Here is a 16,138-nt window from a genome sequence, read left to right as displayed (position 1 = left end):
CGTCCCCACTCGCCTCGCGGACGGCAGCCGTTCCCCGCGTCCGGGTGGTTGGGCTACTCTGTCCCCCGTCGGACGGCAGCGGCGCTCCCCTGGGTGGACGGCAGTGTCGAGGACTCTGCGACGGGAATCCCTCCTCCTTCCCGGGTTTCGGCACCAGTGTAAAGGGGTTCAGTGGAAAGGAGGGGCCGAGAACCGGCTTGACAACTTAAATAATAATTTAATAAACAACTTAAACAAACACACATCCAAAAACCACACAGTACAGCTGCCTGCAATTCTCTCTCTCTCGAACTGTCGTCCCCGGCCACCTTTATCGCGCGCCCCATCAGGCTGATTGGGGACTGGGTGTGTCTCATTCCATCCCGGCCCCGCCCTCCTCAGCTCTACATCCTTTGAGCATTAAATTTGTAAGGTGCTGTCTTCACTGATAGCCAGGTACCTCCGCCCCTTCCGCTACGTCTGGCTAGCAGCGAGCGCTGAGTGCACGAAGTGTCCAACATTCCACACTCCGTTTTGACGGTTGGAAAGGTGCATCATCCGGGTACTTATAGTACACTTCTTTTTGTTGCATTTTCAGTGTTAACATAACACACTACTTACACTACAAAATGATGTAGAATAGCGCAGAAGTGTGCGATTTGGGAAGCGCCCTATGTGAAACCGTATGAGCTATACAACAAACATTTCAAACAGTCATATGTGACATTGAAGTCACAAGACCTCTTCACATACATGTTTAAAGGTGCATACAGTTATTTTTTGAAGTATTTCGAAGTGGCTTACATTGGCTTGCAGTGACTCCTAGTGGCCTGGAAGCTGCATCATTCAAACACAGCACTTTTCAGTTACCAGTTAAAGTTTTTAATTGAGGAAGACCTATTGCTGAGTGCACCTTTGTGTAATTTGCTGAGAATTAAAAATCAAAAATTACTGAGTGCATGTAATTTTGTGTAAAATTGGCTTAACTCTTGGCAATCTTATCCAATAATTAATAAAGAAGTAAATGGGTATTATTGCTTCTAGTTCATTTATCACACTGGAAATGGAGGGTAAATTCAAGCACATTGCATTGTGGGATATAGTACTCAACACAATGTGCTCTTGTATACAGCACATTGCTAAAATAGTAGGCCATCCAGGTATCCCATGCACTCAGAAAATAAACATACCGCACACAATAGAAACTGAATACTGCAGAAATAGTAAAAGTAGTATGCTAGTTTAACGTAGCCATAGTGTGCTCTGTTTTACACAACTGTGATCCTTTTCTTTTTCTTTGCAGACTCTGTCACACATCTCACACTACTCCCATATGAAAATTATATCATAGAATGAAGATCCCAGGAATGTGATACTACTTTATGTGCAAGAAGTGGCTGACTTTTTTAAAAAATCTGTGTAGTTACTGTCAAATATTTGTATTGTATAATGTATTTAGCAATTTAAAGTAGCTCTGTTTTTTTGTAATTGTCACATTACTTTTAAGGGCCGAATTTTATGTTCTTGTGTGTTAGTTTGTGACCAGTCATTTAATAAAACAGACTGTATAAACTGTGAAACATGTTTTTAATAAACTTCCATGATTACAGAACTGTTAGGCATCACTGACAATACCATTCTGATTAACTTAACTGATGACAAAAATGAACTTGCATGTATGCCAAGGGCGTAGCAGCTGCAGGGGACGTGGGGGACACGTCCCCCACACTCTTTAAAAAGGTGATTTTTGTCCCCTGCACTTTTTCAAGCTAAACCCATATCGGGTTGATAGATTATGATTGATTTGCTTTGTTCTTATAATGCTTAAATCCTCTACTAAAGTCTCTTTGTAGGTCTGTAGACATACACATTTTAAAGGATTAAAATTTTCTTTTGATCATTGATTCAGTGACTAACTCATTTTACACAAGACACTCATTTGTCACCACCTTCTGGCATCACCAGAAATTGTCACTGAACGAATCATTAAATGGATCTGAGCAAATTTTGGTGAATGTAGTCAGAACACTCGAGTCACTTGGATGCATTTAAATCCCACAATGTACAAGCACAGAGTAAAAAATAAAATTATGCACATGCACAATTGTCATTATAATAATTAAGTCATTTATTCAGGACCAGCTTGTGCTCAGTCTTTTATTGTCATGTGTGAAACAGAAGCAAGTGCTCCACAAGATGGCCTTTATTTTTGCAGCTAATTTTGCAATACTTGAATCTTTAAAATACTACAAATATTACAAGTAAATAAAACATATATATTAATATAATACTTATATCATTCTTATATTATAATATATACTGTAATATATTAATACTGCGCTATGAGTGTTGGGTCTGTGCAAGCCACCTACTGACAGCTGACAGCGCCCCCCCATTTTAAATGACTGCTACGCCCCTGATGTATGCAACACGCTCACGATCACCTTCACATTCCACTGGAGTGAAATGAGCAATGAATCATTCTTTTGAACCTTTTTTTTTTTTTTTTTTTTTTTTTTTTTTTTATGATTAGCGGTTGAACCGATTTGCTAGTTTTCTAAACATTGGGAGTGAAATTGTGAGGTGGGTGACAAGTTGGAGCTGTAAACAACACAATATTACTGTAGCTTACAACATTTAATCAAAAAACAGTTTTAGTGGGATTTGACTATGATGTAGCGATGTCCAAATTCGTTAACGAATCATTCTGTTGAACCGATTTGCAAAGCGTTTGTAAATCAGTCCACATAGGCATTGGAAGTACAACTGTGAGGTGGATGACATGTTAACTATAAACACTTGGCATTCGGTAATATTTCAACTTGGATTATTTTTTTATTAATTTTTTTTTTAAATACATTTAATTAATTGTCTGAATACTCCACAACATTAGGCACATATTAAGCCTCCAATAAGTCATATTTTCCCACCTCAGGCATCAAAGCCCTTTTATTATTTCCTAATTTTTTCTGATTTGGACATCTTTTGTTCTCAACCCCGTCACAGATATAATGGAAGTGGTTTGAAAATTATTCTTCAATACTGGTTATAAAATCAACATTTACCTACTGTTCATGTGTCCCTGATACCAATTTAATGATTACAAATGTAATATTTATGACAGTTTTCTCATTTTTATAGGCATTTTATAGGCAAATTGTCTTTTTCATAATTTTTTGTTAAAAAGTTTAAAATTCAGATTTTTTTTTTTTAATACTAAAACCCTAACTTTTTTGTGCTAGCCACATGTCAGTTTGTGCTCCGCAAACAACACATTGATTTTTAATTCCCATTTTAACCATCCAATAGTATCACTCTCATCTCAACCCCGTCACAATTACTCTAACCACGAGGCTACTTGACCCAAATATTTTTAACACCATGTTTCATTCAAGTAAATATATAGTATTTTTTAATGTATAATACATTGACTATTTCATATTTTTGTTACAGTATTCATAAATGTACTGAATAACCCCATCAAAGGTTTACAATGAAGAAATGTGACAGGGTTGAGTGTGACGGAGATGTGAATTTTTGCTCAAAAAATGGCCACTGTTCCTTGTGTGGTGTAGGACAGAAGACCACATAGCATGCATGAAATTAATAAATTCTATATAAATTAATATGGATATAAATATTAATATCCATATATGATATGGATTAAAATATCATTTTGAAAAGTACTGATTTAATATCTTAATGTCATGATGTGAGAGGGCTGAGTTGTTGAGCTTGACCATAACCATCTGACTATAGACCATTTCAAGGACTTTTCGTGGGAAGTTACGTCTTTGTTCCTTGACTTTTTCCTGCTAGTTGTCAAACTCATTCAAAACAACAGCGGGAGGCGCTTCATTCACGGTGACTTTAACATGATTAACGTTAATAACGTTAGCACAATTGTCATAAAATATCATTATTAAAATGTGAACCACGTTGGTCGATGGCTGGATGCTCTCTGGATGCCTGGAACTAACAGACATTAAAGTGATTAGATTGCCGAAAAAGCAACCACAAATTGACGCATGAACTGCAGCAGTGAAGTGAGACGGCTGTACAATACGTGCAGTACTAAAAACCATAGCACACATCTTTCAAAATTCATGCCAAATAATTGTACGTTTGATATGTAGAGCTCTAAAAGTGACTATAGATCGCTCCCATTATAATGAATGAAGCAGCACAAGTCATTTACATTCAGTCATTTAGCAGACGCTTTTATCCAAGACGACTTACAAATGAGGAACAAAACAAGCAATTTGTCACACAAAAGTCAACAATTTCTCATTATCGAACTGCTAAGTTCTCAGTAGCTGGAGTTGCAGAAAGAAACAAGAAAAGTATTTTTATAATTAAAAAAGCAATCATTAACTTTTTCACAGGTCACGCAAACAGCGTCATTGATTATAGGAGGAGCGATCCAATATTCCCGATCTTTCCGCTGAGGAAATAATTTTGAGCATCTACTGTAAACTAAGATACAGTTTCATCGCCTCTCTCACGTAGATGCTCAGTATCAACAACACGTCTGGATAAGTCACTTCAGGTAAATGTTTGATGTTCTTTCAGAAAATATGATAACTCAGAGCCTTATTTAAAGGATTCGGTAGGCCTAAAGATATTGGAAATGCTTCAGGGCCAGTAGCGTTCTAATCCCTTTGTTATTGTTTACATCAGGGGCGATTCTAGGATTTCAATCTTAGGGGGGCTCAGCCCCCAACAACACAATTAAATGTGCATATTTAATGTATTCCACTCTTTAGCATAGATAGTGTTTTTTTTATTCAGTGTTTACATCATTCAAGATAGCCAGCTAATATTGATTCAGAACATTGTCATTTTCTATAATAAACACACTTATAAATGTATTTAAAAAACTGAAACTGTTTAAAGAACCATTCAAATCATAATTTTTTTTTACATTTTATTTTATTTTATTTTTTATTTTTTACAATTATAAAAATAAAAAATAAAATAAAAAAGCTGCAGCTGTTTAAAACACTCGCGTGCTGATTGCAAAGTCACATATTTTTTAGGGGAGTTGAGACTATGATGATGGGTGGATAGCGTGCTAAAGCTAGCGGCAACCCTTGGGTTTGAAACGTCACTTCAAAAAAACGTTAGGTGTTACATTTGGGACAATACTACACTTTGAAATTCGTACACTACATGGCTGAGTGCATAGTATATTTTTAAAGTGCATTGTGTATAGTGTGTTGTTTGGAACACAGCTATAGTGAGCAATGATGCTCCCTGGTTTTTAGGGAGCGAACGTTTCAGTGCACTGGAACGATTTTGCGAATGAGACAGCCCTAAAAATGTCTGACTCCCTGATCAGTGCCTTGACTACTGAACTGGGGAACTGATTGAACGCACTCCGCGTCTATGGTAAAAGTTTGTCTCATGAATATTAATTAAGCTACGTATCTAGCCGCTTACGGGAAGGTGACCAAGCGCTGTTTTATGGCCTAATTAATATTAATGAGCTAAGCGTTCTTTTCTTTTCTTTTTTTAACGTTTTTATTATTATTATTATTATTAATCCCTACAATAACAAGAAACGACTTAAACATTCGTTGTGATTCGAAAATTCGCTGTTGCTTTATTGTTGCTACAACCACGGGGAGGTGTCGTCCTCGCCTTGGCAACCGCCACATACTAGGAAGTCGTGTTTCAGCCAATCAGCGTGTAGTATTCAAGCACGTGGCTGATGACAACACATCAATATGGAGGCAGAGAAAGGCGTGTGTGTGACTTGTTTATGAGTTGTGAATTGTTTATGTGTATTTAGATGATTAATTTAAGAGTAGTAAAACTGAACACTTTGTTTAGATCAGCTCGAGATTTGTCTCATGGAAATGTTCCGTGGAAGGTTTGGAAGTAAAGCAGTCTATGTTTATTTTCTTTTTAGACTACTGCAAAGAAAGTGAAGAGTGCATTTTGTGCAAAGTGTAGTGCATGACCAGACAGCACCGTTTACGTCCCACTTCATTTGAAAGTACACCATAAGTGCTCTGGCTGCATTGACAGGGAAGTCATGGTCAAAGCTGCAGGAAATTTTCGGAAGAAGAGCAACGCGAATTCAACTTTTTGTCTTCCTGCTCGAGACCTTTTGCGTGGTTGTTAGTTAAATCGGACTGAATTCAGCATCACGATCAATGCACGCCAGGCCGGCTCAGTGAGGACTATTGCATCAGTCTGAGTTCAGCTTCAGAGGGGTCAGATTCATTGGGATCGGTTGAGTTTTCCCGTCACAATGCTGCTGTCTCTGGTCGTGCACTCGTACTCGTTGCGCTACTGGCTTCCAGCGGCGGTCATGCTGGGCACCGCGCCCGCTTACCTGCTGTCCTGGAGCGCCTGCCGCCTGCTGTCCTCTGTGCTGCCGGCCAGACTCTATCACACTGTGGATGACCGTGTGTACTCGGTGTATCAGAGTATGGTCCTGTTCTTCTTCGAGAATTACACGGGCGTGGAGGTCAGTATGTAATTAAACACTCATTGCCCTCATGTATTTTATTCAGTTCTTGTTAGTAAAAAGTAACTTTTCTCGTTTTTATTGGATAGAGCATTCAGAAGTAAAACGTGGGCCTTGTGTTGTCTTGTAATGCATATTTGGGCAATACTTCCATTAATAAGTCCTCAGTATGAAACAATCCCTATGAAAATGTATGAGAATATTAGTTTCTCATTCTTGAGACATTTGACACAATTCGCATCTCTATTTTACCTGCTGTAGTTAGTTTTTACAAAAGCAACATTAAAGGAATAGTTAACCAGAAAATGAATATTCTCTCATCATTTACTCACCCTCATGCCATCCCAGATTTGTATGACTTACTTTCTTCTGCTAAACACAAATTAAGATTTTTAGAAGCATATTTCAGCTCTGAAGGTCCATACAATGCAAGTGAATGGGTGCCAACATTTTGATGCTCCAAAAAGTACATAAAGGCAGCATAAAAGTAATCCATACGACTCCAGTGTTTTAATCCATATCTTAAGAATGGTACAAGGTAAACTATGTAAGGGATAATGTACAGTCAGCCAGTTGTTATCGCAAAAAATAAACCCAGACAGGGTGAACATGTATCAGCCTGAAGAGGTTTATTTAGCGATAACATCCGGTTGACTGCACGTTATCCTGCTTATTACACAGCTGCTAACCAAATAATGAAAACATGAAACAATGATCTGTGTTGAAACTACGTAATTATGTGAGAAGACGTAAATTGCTTAACAGCTGAAATCCACCTCCGGTTTGTGTCGTAACATCTGACTGCTCATTATGCATCTTATTACAAGACTACTTGCCAAATAAATAAATGTACATGAAACATTGATTTGAGTTAATAAAATAATTTCAACTTACTTGTGGAGATCCCAAAGTGATCCGAGGAGTAGGAAATATGGCTCTCAATACCCAGATGAGAGGTCTGATACATGGATGTGCGGTTGTTACTGATAAATATCAAACTGCTAGATGGTGCCATTGACCAGTCACAATAGAGTATTCCAGAGAGCCGTGTAGCCTATTATAGCAAGTGTAACGCATGAACAGTATGATATGACTATTGTCGTTTGGGTGTACTACTGAAATTCTTTAAGTTGTAAATCTATTTAGATTCAAAACGTGCCTGAGAAAATACATGTGTGTAGCCCAATGTGTTTAACAACCAGTTATGTCTCATAAAATTTCAGCATGGAAGTAATGAATTCTGTTCTATATTTGTTGCATCATCTCTTTGATATATGAAAAATAAAACATCAAAATATATCAGAATATATTCTATTCTATCATTTTCTAATTGTCTTGAAAATGTTTTAAAAATTTGACACTATCTGTGCATTTTGTAGATCCATTTGTCATCGATATACTATATGTAATGGGTCATAAGACCCGAGTATGTAGTAATCGTTGGGGAAACATCTATGCATTTAAATGTTAAAATGTGCATTACACAAAGAAAAACGGATGACCCAACGGATTGTTCTTTTCAAATAGTTCTTTTAATGATTCGTTGAACTAATTTGCAAATAGTTTGTAAATCAGTCCACTGAAAGGGAGAAAATTGGGAGTAAAATTAATATGTGGGTGATATGTTAGAGCCATAAAAAATGGCATTTCTGCAGCCAACAACCTCATCCAAACCAGTTATGTGAAGAAATTGTTTGAGATTTTTAGATAAGTTCCCTTATTTTATGTAGATCTTGTTAGTAGAATGCAAAAATGCATTCCGTTTTAAACCAAAGTGCATCATTTTTAAATCAAAAGATTTTAGCCAGTTCATTTTCTGAAATCTTTAGTAAAAAAGTGAAACGAGATAAGAAACACTACTAACACTAATACTGCGATACTCAAGCTTCAAAATAGGGGAGGTACCACAGTGTATTTCATTGAATGGTAGTTATATTCCCAGGTACTCTGGTGAACTCAGTTGTGAAATGGCATTTGTGGCCCTGACTCTACTTCACCGCAGTAATGGCATACATCCATGCCCAGTGCTGCAATAGTGGCTGTTCAAACAGGACAGAAATGGAATGTCTGCATCTAGAAATGTGCTTTTCAATATTGAACTCCTTTCATCTTGAAACATCGTTTTAAATCGCACTGCTTAGGGGCCATTCAGACTGATCGCGTTCTTGTGTTTCTAAAGCTTGATGCAGCTCAACGCATATAACAGAACGTGTGTCTCTAGAAGCACTTTAAAAAGTTGACATTCTTGTCACCTTACATAGTGTCTAAAATGCGGCGCCTCTGTGTGAGACGCTGAAAAAACAGCTGACCGTGGTGCAATGATCAAAGACGTGTCTAGTGCATGTTTATATTGAAAAACAATGGGAAACGAATGCAGACGGATACAAAAAAAACAGTGTGCTGCGAGATGCTAATAAGAGAGCAAGACGTAACGACAAAAGACCTCCACCTAAAGGCCAAAATATACTTCAGATTTGCATGAATGCTTGGTCTATGCATAGAGGACATGTGACATATATTTCATCATCGATTTTTCTAATCGCACTTGCGCCTGAAATTATTTGCACTAATTAGTGAGTCCACAAAGTGGCAGCACTCACAATTGATGACCTGTAAAGCAAGTCCTTAACAAACGGCTGTCACAGCTTTAAACAAGCAAGGTGAGTTTCAATCAACTTGATCTAACTGTGACTATCACCAGTCAGCAAGGTTATATAATGTAATGAGGTATGCTGATATCAGTGTGTGGCAGGGCGGAGGGCGGGGCCGGGTCATGATTCCGCACACCCGGCCCCTAATAAGGGTGATTAAGCCTGAGAGGGATAAAGCCGACCGGAGATGGCAGTGCGAGAGAGAGTGAGTTACGGACAGCTGTCCGACACCTGTTTATGTTTGTGTCTTTTAGGTTAAGTTTATTATTAAACTATTATTTAAGAGGAACCCGGGAAGGAGGAGGGATGCACTGTAGTAGAGTCCTCGCCATTACCAGACTCCCCAACGGAGCAGCCGCGGCCATCCACCGGGGGACGGAGGAGCCCGGCTGCCTGAGAGCGGAGGAACGGCCTCCGACCGCAAGGGGAGGAGGGGCTCCTAACCGACCACCTGGAGCGGTCAGGGCCGCTGCCAGGGGCGGAGGAGACCCCTACCAGCCGCTGAAATATGGCGGGGTCTGAGACCGCAGACCGCGAGCAGGGAGGGGCTCCTGGCCGACCGCCTGGAGCAGGAGAACCGCTGCCAGGGGCGGGGGAGACCCCTTCCGTCCACCGAAAACGCGGTGGGGTGTTCCATCCACCAGGGGCCGGAGGACTGCCTCCGATCCATCTGGGGAGGCGCGGCTGTCGTCCACTAGATGGTGGAGGAGTGGCCGAGGACCAGGCTACAGCATATCAGTGAACCGGCGAGTAAATTTATTTATTTATTTTTCTTTCTCTCTCTCCCGCTGCCATTTCGCGTTGGCCTTTCCCTCTCTTTTAAATATTAGTATTGTTTTTGTTGGTATAATCACCGTTACGGTGTATAACTACCGTGTTGGGGGGGGGGGGGTTGTACTTCATGCCGGGGGCTTCCCGGCCTGAGAGAACGAGGGAGGAATGTGGCAGAGTGGAGGGCAGGGCTGGGTCGTGATTCCGCACACCCGACCCCTAATAAGGCTGATTAAGCCTGAGAGAGATAAAGCCGACCGGAGATGGCAGTGTGACAGAGAGAGAGTTACGGAGAGCTGTCCAACACCTGTTTATGTTTGTGTCTTTTAGGTTAAGTTTATTATTAAACTATTATTTATTTTGTTTAGCCGGTTCTCTCCGCCTCCTTTCCATTGAACTGTGTTACACAGTGCATTAATACATTTCTTTTTTTATAAACTGATAAGGGAATTTGTGTTCAACAAACCTTAGATATTGGTTGTGAATTAGCTATGAAGTTAAGATCAAAGATCAGCCACAGCAGACAAACTGTAAATGTAGTTGGTTTTCAGATTTGAATACATAAAGTAAAAATTACTTCTAATTGATGTGTCAATTAATTAATTGAATTAATCACATACCAATATTTACTTTGAAAGACTCCCAAATAAAGGTAAATTAGAATATGATTATAATATATTGTAAATATTGTATTTTAGCATATACAGTACATTTATTGTGGCAACAGACAAGTAAAGCATTTAGACAATACAAATTATTGTTTGTTTGGTCCACAGTACATCCCTCTGCTCTGATGGACACTCATTTTGGTTGCATCACACCTCACTACTTTTCAGCACCTCTAGTCTGAAGCGCTTTGCTTTTAGGACAATGTGCCAAGTTTAATGTAGTTTGAAACTTTGAAAAACATGTCTCAAAATCCCAGCTCAGTCCAGCTGTCTGTGGAAGGCTGAGCCACCTGCTAGCAGGTTTGACGAGGCGTGTCGAATGTTCAGCTGGAGCGCTAACTGCCCCCTGCTGCTTTAAGGTGGTACATCAAGCTTGAATTGGCAGGAACATTGCTTATTAAAGAATTTACTTTACAGGTCAGGGGCATGATTACTTGAATTCATGGTTTTAATGCGTTATTTTTCATATAATTAATCACATTATATTAACGTGGTTAAATCGACAGCCCTAATAAACATGTTAAATAGAAATCTCTGAACAGAAAAGGCAATGAAGTCTAGGTATGGAAATCATAAGGAATTTAACGATTCCGGTCCTCTTAACTATTCTTTCAGTACTTTTGAGGAAGAATTATTTACAAAGATGAAATGCTAATCTTAATGCATTTACTGCCCTCTGCAGCCTGTTTTAAAATGATATAGAGCAGATATAACAAATCAGAAATAAATGTAATACAGTTCTTGTAAAAGGCATGTTTGCATACTTTTTAGAAGCATAAATGTGATCTAATAATTTATCCTCAACATATATTAAATAAAAATTCTAAACAAACAAGAAATGCAATAACATTTATATTATTATTATTATTCCTATATTATTCCACTGATTACAGCATGTGTATCTTTAACTGCACATTGTCATATGAACAACCGGTTAGCAAGAGCGGTTCTAGCTTGTATGGCGCCCTGGGCGAAACCCCCTTCAGCCCCCCACCCCCGGGTTGGCTGGGGGTTGGAGGTGGTTGGAGAAGAGATTTCTGGTGGACTTAAGGGCCCCCAGCAAGATGCCGTCCCGGGCAGCTGCCCATGTCGCCCATGCCTAAATCCGCCCCTGCAGTTAGTAACTGCACTGCCTGATTTAAGTCTCACAGGTCTGAAGTACAACATTAAATAAACACAATAACAGTTCCAGAGACAGTTTAATGTAGTTTAATGTTGTACTTCATGCTTGTGAGACTTTAACAGTTCTTATTTCATTTTGAGTTGGACATTCATAACTTGCACTTCATTATGAAATTAATTCAGTTACTGCTCTGACTGATTTACATGTGTTTTTTATTCACTGATAACACTTTACAGTAAGGTTCCTTTTGTTAAAATATGTTAATGCATTAGGTATCATGAACAAACAATTAAAAAACTATATTTTACACCGTTATTAATCGTTGTTAGTGTTTGTTATTAAAAATAAAATTTTTCATTGTAAGTTCATATTATATCATAGTGCATTTACTAATGTTAACAAATACAACTTTTGATTTTAAAAATGTACAAGTATATGTTGAAATGAACATTAAGATTAATAAATGCTGTAAAAGTGTTGTTCATTGTTAGTTCATGTTAACAAATAGAACCTTATTGTAAAGTGTTACCGATTCACTTAAAAGAGACGGCTCATAAGAGTCGTTCATTCAGGAATCAGTGTGTTAGTAATTAGTGTTCTGTGTGTTCCATGTTTTTTTACATTCTATGTTCAGTAGAGGGCAGCGCTTCAGTCCGTATCGGTGGAAAATTGCTTGTGTGACTTTTAACGGAAACAAAAGTAATGAAAATCAAACGGTTCTGGTATTTAATAACAAAAGTGGAACTGATTCTGAACAAGAACTGGTTCTCTGTTCCAAAACAGTGAAGACATGATTCTTATATTTTGGCACTAAACAACATGTGGGTGAATATCACAAAAACCTGTCAAGAACACATCCAGGTTATATTTGACCCCAAATGATAAATTAATGAATTAAGAGATTATATTTTGCATGAAGAAATATTTTAGTTATTTATACCATTAAGATTTTTTGGCATTTTGACATTTTTAAAAAATAATTCAAAAGTAGTGATAAACCGATATATCGGCGAGGTTGATGAATTACGGTAGCTGATATTTTGCCTTTTTGAGATTCTTTGCCGATTAACAGACGTAAAAGAAATTAACTGGCATCTACCATATTTTTTTCGTGTGTGTGTTAGTATTAAATATTTAATAATTATTGTGTAAAATGAGTTCTCTTTAGTGTCAGAAATTAACTTTTACATTATCTGAGAAATGATATCTTAATGTTTTTTGCAATAATATGAGTATATCTAGGCTTAGAATAGAAAGTTAAGTAATTTGTAAGATGTTACAAATGAAACGGAGGAATTCATTACAGGGGCATTTTTTTGTCCCCGCATGAAATTGACACAGTGCAAAAAATAATAAATAATAATAATCTTAATGGTCTTTAAAATCGGCTTTATTGTTTATGCAAAATGTTATTTCTTTATTTCTGTCTTTTGATTTTTGGGGTGAAATATGACCTGTACGTGTTCTTGGCAGTTTTTTTATGAGATATTGTAAGCCAAACACAAAGTGATCGATAGAAGCATTCATCACACTATAGCTCGGACAAAGACCACTTCATTGACGTGCTGCATAAAACATAAGCATCTTCACCTAATGCTTTTAAACCGCTTTACACTGAGAGACCTGATGGCCCCTGTGGCGTAGTCGGTATCCATTGCCATAAATATTATATGCGAATGTTCTTGCTAAATTCTGCTATTGATTGAATGGTTCCGATGAAATTACAGTGTTCCAATTAACTCTAGGCATTTGTTCAGGGCACAAACATAAAATCCATATGAAATGAAGCTTGTTGAACCAGAGGTTGTGCCATGCTCCTTAAAGCTGAAAAAAAGGTTACGTTTTACTTGAGCTCTGAGGTAGTGCCTTTTCAGGCAGGGTCGGTAAGTTTCAGACAGTAATGTTCTCTTAAGTCATGTTCATTCAAACTATGATGTTCTTTGTCGTATAGTCCTTTTGAATTGTATTTAAATCTCTGTCCAGATTGTCATTTATGGGGACATACCAAAGAAGAAGGAGAACGTGGTATACCTGTCTAACCATCAGTCAACCGGTAGGTCTTGATGTTTTGGAGTCAAACCTTACAAAATATTTGTAATTTTGTTCCATGAAAATACCATGATTTTAGACAAAACTTTTGATTTTCTATTCATGAGTTGGATTTTGAATTGAATTGGTCACACCTCACTGAAAGACTAGAAGCGGTTTCTGAATTGCAATTCAAAGAAATTCAACACAGTCACGCACAAGTTTTGCAACAAAACATGACTAATAAATAACTTTTTAAAAATATTGACATCAAAATTTGGGTAAATTGCGAGTTCGAATCCAGGGCGTGCTTAGTGACTCCAGCCAGGTCTCCTAAGCAACCAAATTGGCCCGGTTGCTAGGGAGGGTAGAGTCACACGAGGTAACCTCATCGTGGTCGCTATAATGTGGTTCTCGCTCTCGGTGGGGCGCGTGGTGAGTTGTGCGTGGATGCCGCGGAGAATAGCGTGAAGTCTTCACACGCACTATGTCTCCGCGGTAACGTGCTCAACAAGCCACGTGAGAAGATGTGCGGGTTGACGGTCTCAGATGTGGAGGCAACTGAGATTAATTTTCCGCCACCCGGATTGAGGTGAGTCACTACGTCACCACGAGGACTTTGGGAATTGGGCATTCCAAATTGGGGAGAAAAATAAATAAATAATATGTAATTTTTTTATGCGAGTCAACATTATGCCTCAAATGAACTTGTATTGAACCTGGAACATTACTTTAAAAACTAGATTTCTACAGGTAAATTTCAAACATTTATTTTTAATATAAACTAATGTTTCTGGAAAATACCACTTATGTTTGTTTGTGTAATTGTGTTTATTGGTAATTCATACTGAAAAAGGAAATGTATTACTAAAAACTACCTTTTACAGCAGTTATATTCATTTCATTCCATTTGAATTTTACTTAGTTTTTTTTTATTTTTATTAAATTTAAAGGGATAGTTCACCCAAAAATGAAAATTCTCTCATCATTTTCTCACCCTCATGCCATCCCAGATGTGGATGACTTTCTTTCTTCTGCAGAACACAAACAAAGATTTTTATAAGAATATTTCAGCTCTGTAGGTCCATACAGTGCAAGTGAATGGTGACCAGACCGTTCATGCTCCAGAAATCGCAAAGTCAGCATAAAAGTAATCCATACGACTCCAGTGGTTTTATCCATGTCTTATAAAGTGATCCAGTTGGTTTTGAGTGAAAACAGACCAAAATATAACTCCTTTTTCACCATACATCTTGCCATTGCAGTCTCTAGGCACGATCATTATTTCAAACTGGATTATACTTCCTAGTACTTAACGCATGCGCAGAGTGCTAGATGGCGCTATAGGAAGTGTAATAGAGCTCGAGAAATCGTGATCGCCAAGGAGACTGATGTCGAGATGTTCAATGAAAAAGGGGTTACATTTTGGACTGTTCTCACCCAAAACCAACTGGATCACTTCAGAGGGCATTGATTAAAACACTGGAGTTGAATGGATTACTATAATTCACCAGAATTCACTTACATTGTATGAACTTACAGAGCTGAAATATTCTTCTAAAAATCTTCTTTTGTGTTCTGCAGAAGAAAGAAAGTCATGCACATCTGGGATGGCATGAGGGTGAGGAAATGATGAGAGACTTTCATTTTTGGGTGAACTATTCCCTTTAAGAAATTTAATTGAAATGTAAAAGCCAATCTCAGTTAAATTCTGAATGGCACACAGCTGTGCAGGGTGGTTTGATGGTATTCTTTGAAGTACCATGCAAATACTATGGTAAATAAAAAGGATTATCATTGAGTACTAATGATTACATTGAAGTCCCATGTTATTGCCACCTGATACAGTTGCTGTGCCATTTGTAAGTGTTGTGTTCTCCATTGTAGCTGATTGGATAATCGCTGACATGTTAGCCATCCGTCAAAATGCACTTGGACATGTAAGGTACGTCCTGAAGGACGGGCTGAAGTGGCTTCCACTGTACGGATGGTATTTCGCACAGGTAGTGTACACCCTTAAGGCCCTGTTTACACCTGGTGTTAATATGCATTTTTGGTGATCCGATCACAAGTGGTCAGCTGAGATGCATCGCTGTGTCCACCTGGCATTAGCATGTATCTCAAATGCTTCTCTGTGACCACTTGTGTTCGGATTTCAAGGGGAGGGTCTCTGATTTCATGAAGATATACATCAATCGCTATGTCAGTGTTTTACCGCATGATAATTGACTGCAAAAAAGTTAGACAAAGAAAGCACAAAATGCAGATCATTGAAATTTTATCCAAGCAGAAACACAATTTCGACCAGAATTCTCCAATATTTTATTGATGTACCTGTATTAACCGAGCTTTGGGTGTGTGTACTTTTCATCTGCGTCACTGCATGTTGATATCAGACACACTGAAGAAGATCTGTAAAGTTCTTGATTTCTTGAATTCT

At 38.2% G+C, this 16,138-nt stretch overlaps 2 protein-coding genes across 4 annotated transcripts in view; both read left to right on the top strand.

Annotated features, from left to right (window-relative positions):
• The window catches only part of LOC127413921 (microcephalin-like), an 82,832-nt gene extending 80,951 nt beyond the window's left edge, over positions 1-1,881 (top strand). For both annotated transcript variants that reach the window (XM_051651492.1, XM_051651491.1), the window contains exon 15: positions 1,283-1,881. In XM_051651492.1, the coding sequence (XP_051507452.1) occupies positions 1,283-1,335 (53 nt within the window). In that variant the 3' untranslated portion in view covers positions 1,336-1,881. The remainder of the gene's footprint in view (positions 1-1,282) is intronic.
• A 3,816-nt stretch (positions 1,882-5,697) lies between these two features.
• LOC127413941 (1-acyl-sn-glycerol-3-phosphate acyltransferase epsilon-like) overlaps positions 5,698-16,138 on the top strand; it is a 34,207-nt gene continuing 23,766 nt past the window's right edge. Inside the window, exons 1-4 of one of the 2 annotated variants that reach the window (XM_051651522.1) lie at positions 6,327-6,457; positions 9,363-9,854; positions 13,654-13,723; positions 15,586-15,701. In XM_051651522.1, the coding sequence (XP_051507482.1) occupies positions 9,807-9,854; positions 13,654-13,723; positions 15,586-15,701 (234 nt within the window). In that variant the 5' untranslated portion in view covers positions 6,327-6,457; positions 9,363-9,806. Of the gene's footprint in view, positions 6,458-9,362; positions 9,855-13,653; positions 13,724-15,585; positions 15,702-16,138 lie in introns of both variants that reach the window. The other variant, XM_051651521.1, reaches the window with a different exon arrangement.

Source organism: Myxocyprinus asiaticus, chromosome 23 (genome assembly GCF_019703515.2).
Source record: "Myxocyprinus asiaticus isolate MX2 ecotype Aquarium Trade chromosome 23, UBuf_Myxa_2, whole genome shotgun sequence".
NCBI classification, from domain to species: Eukaryota; Metazoa; Chordata; class Actinopteri; order Cypriniformes; family Catostomidae; genus Myxocyprinus; species Myxocyprinus asiaticus.
This window is presented reverse-complemented; position numbering and strand designations above follow the sequence as displayed.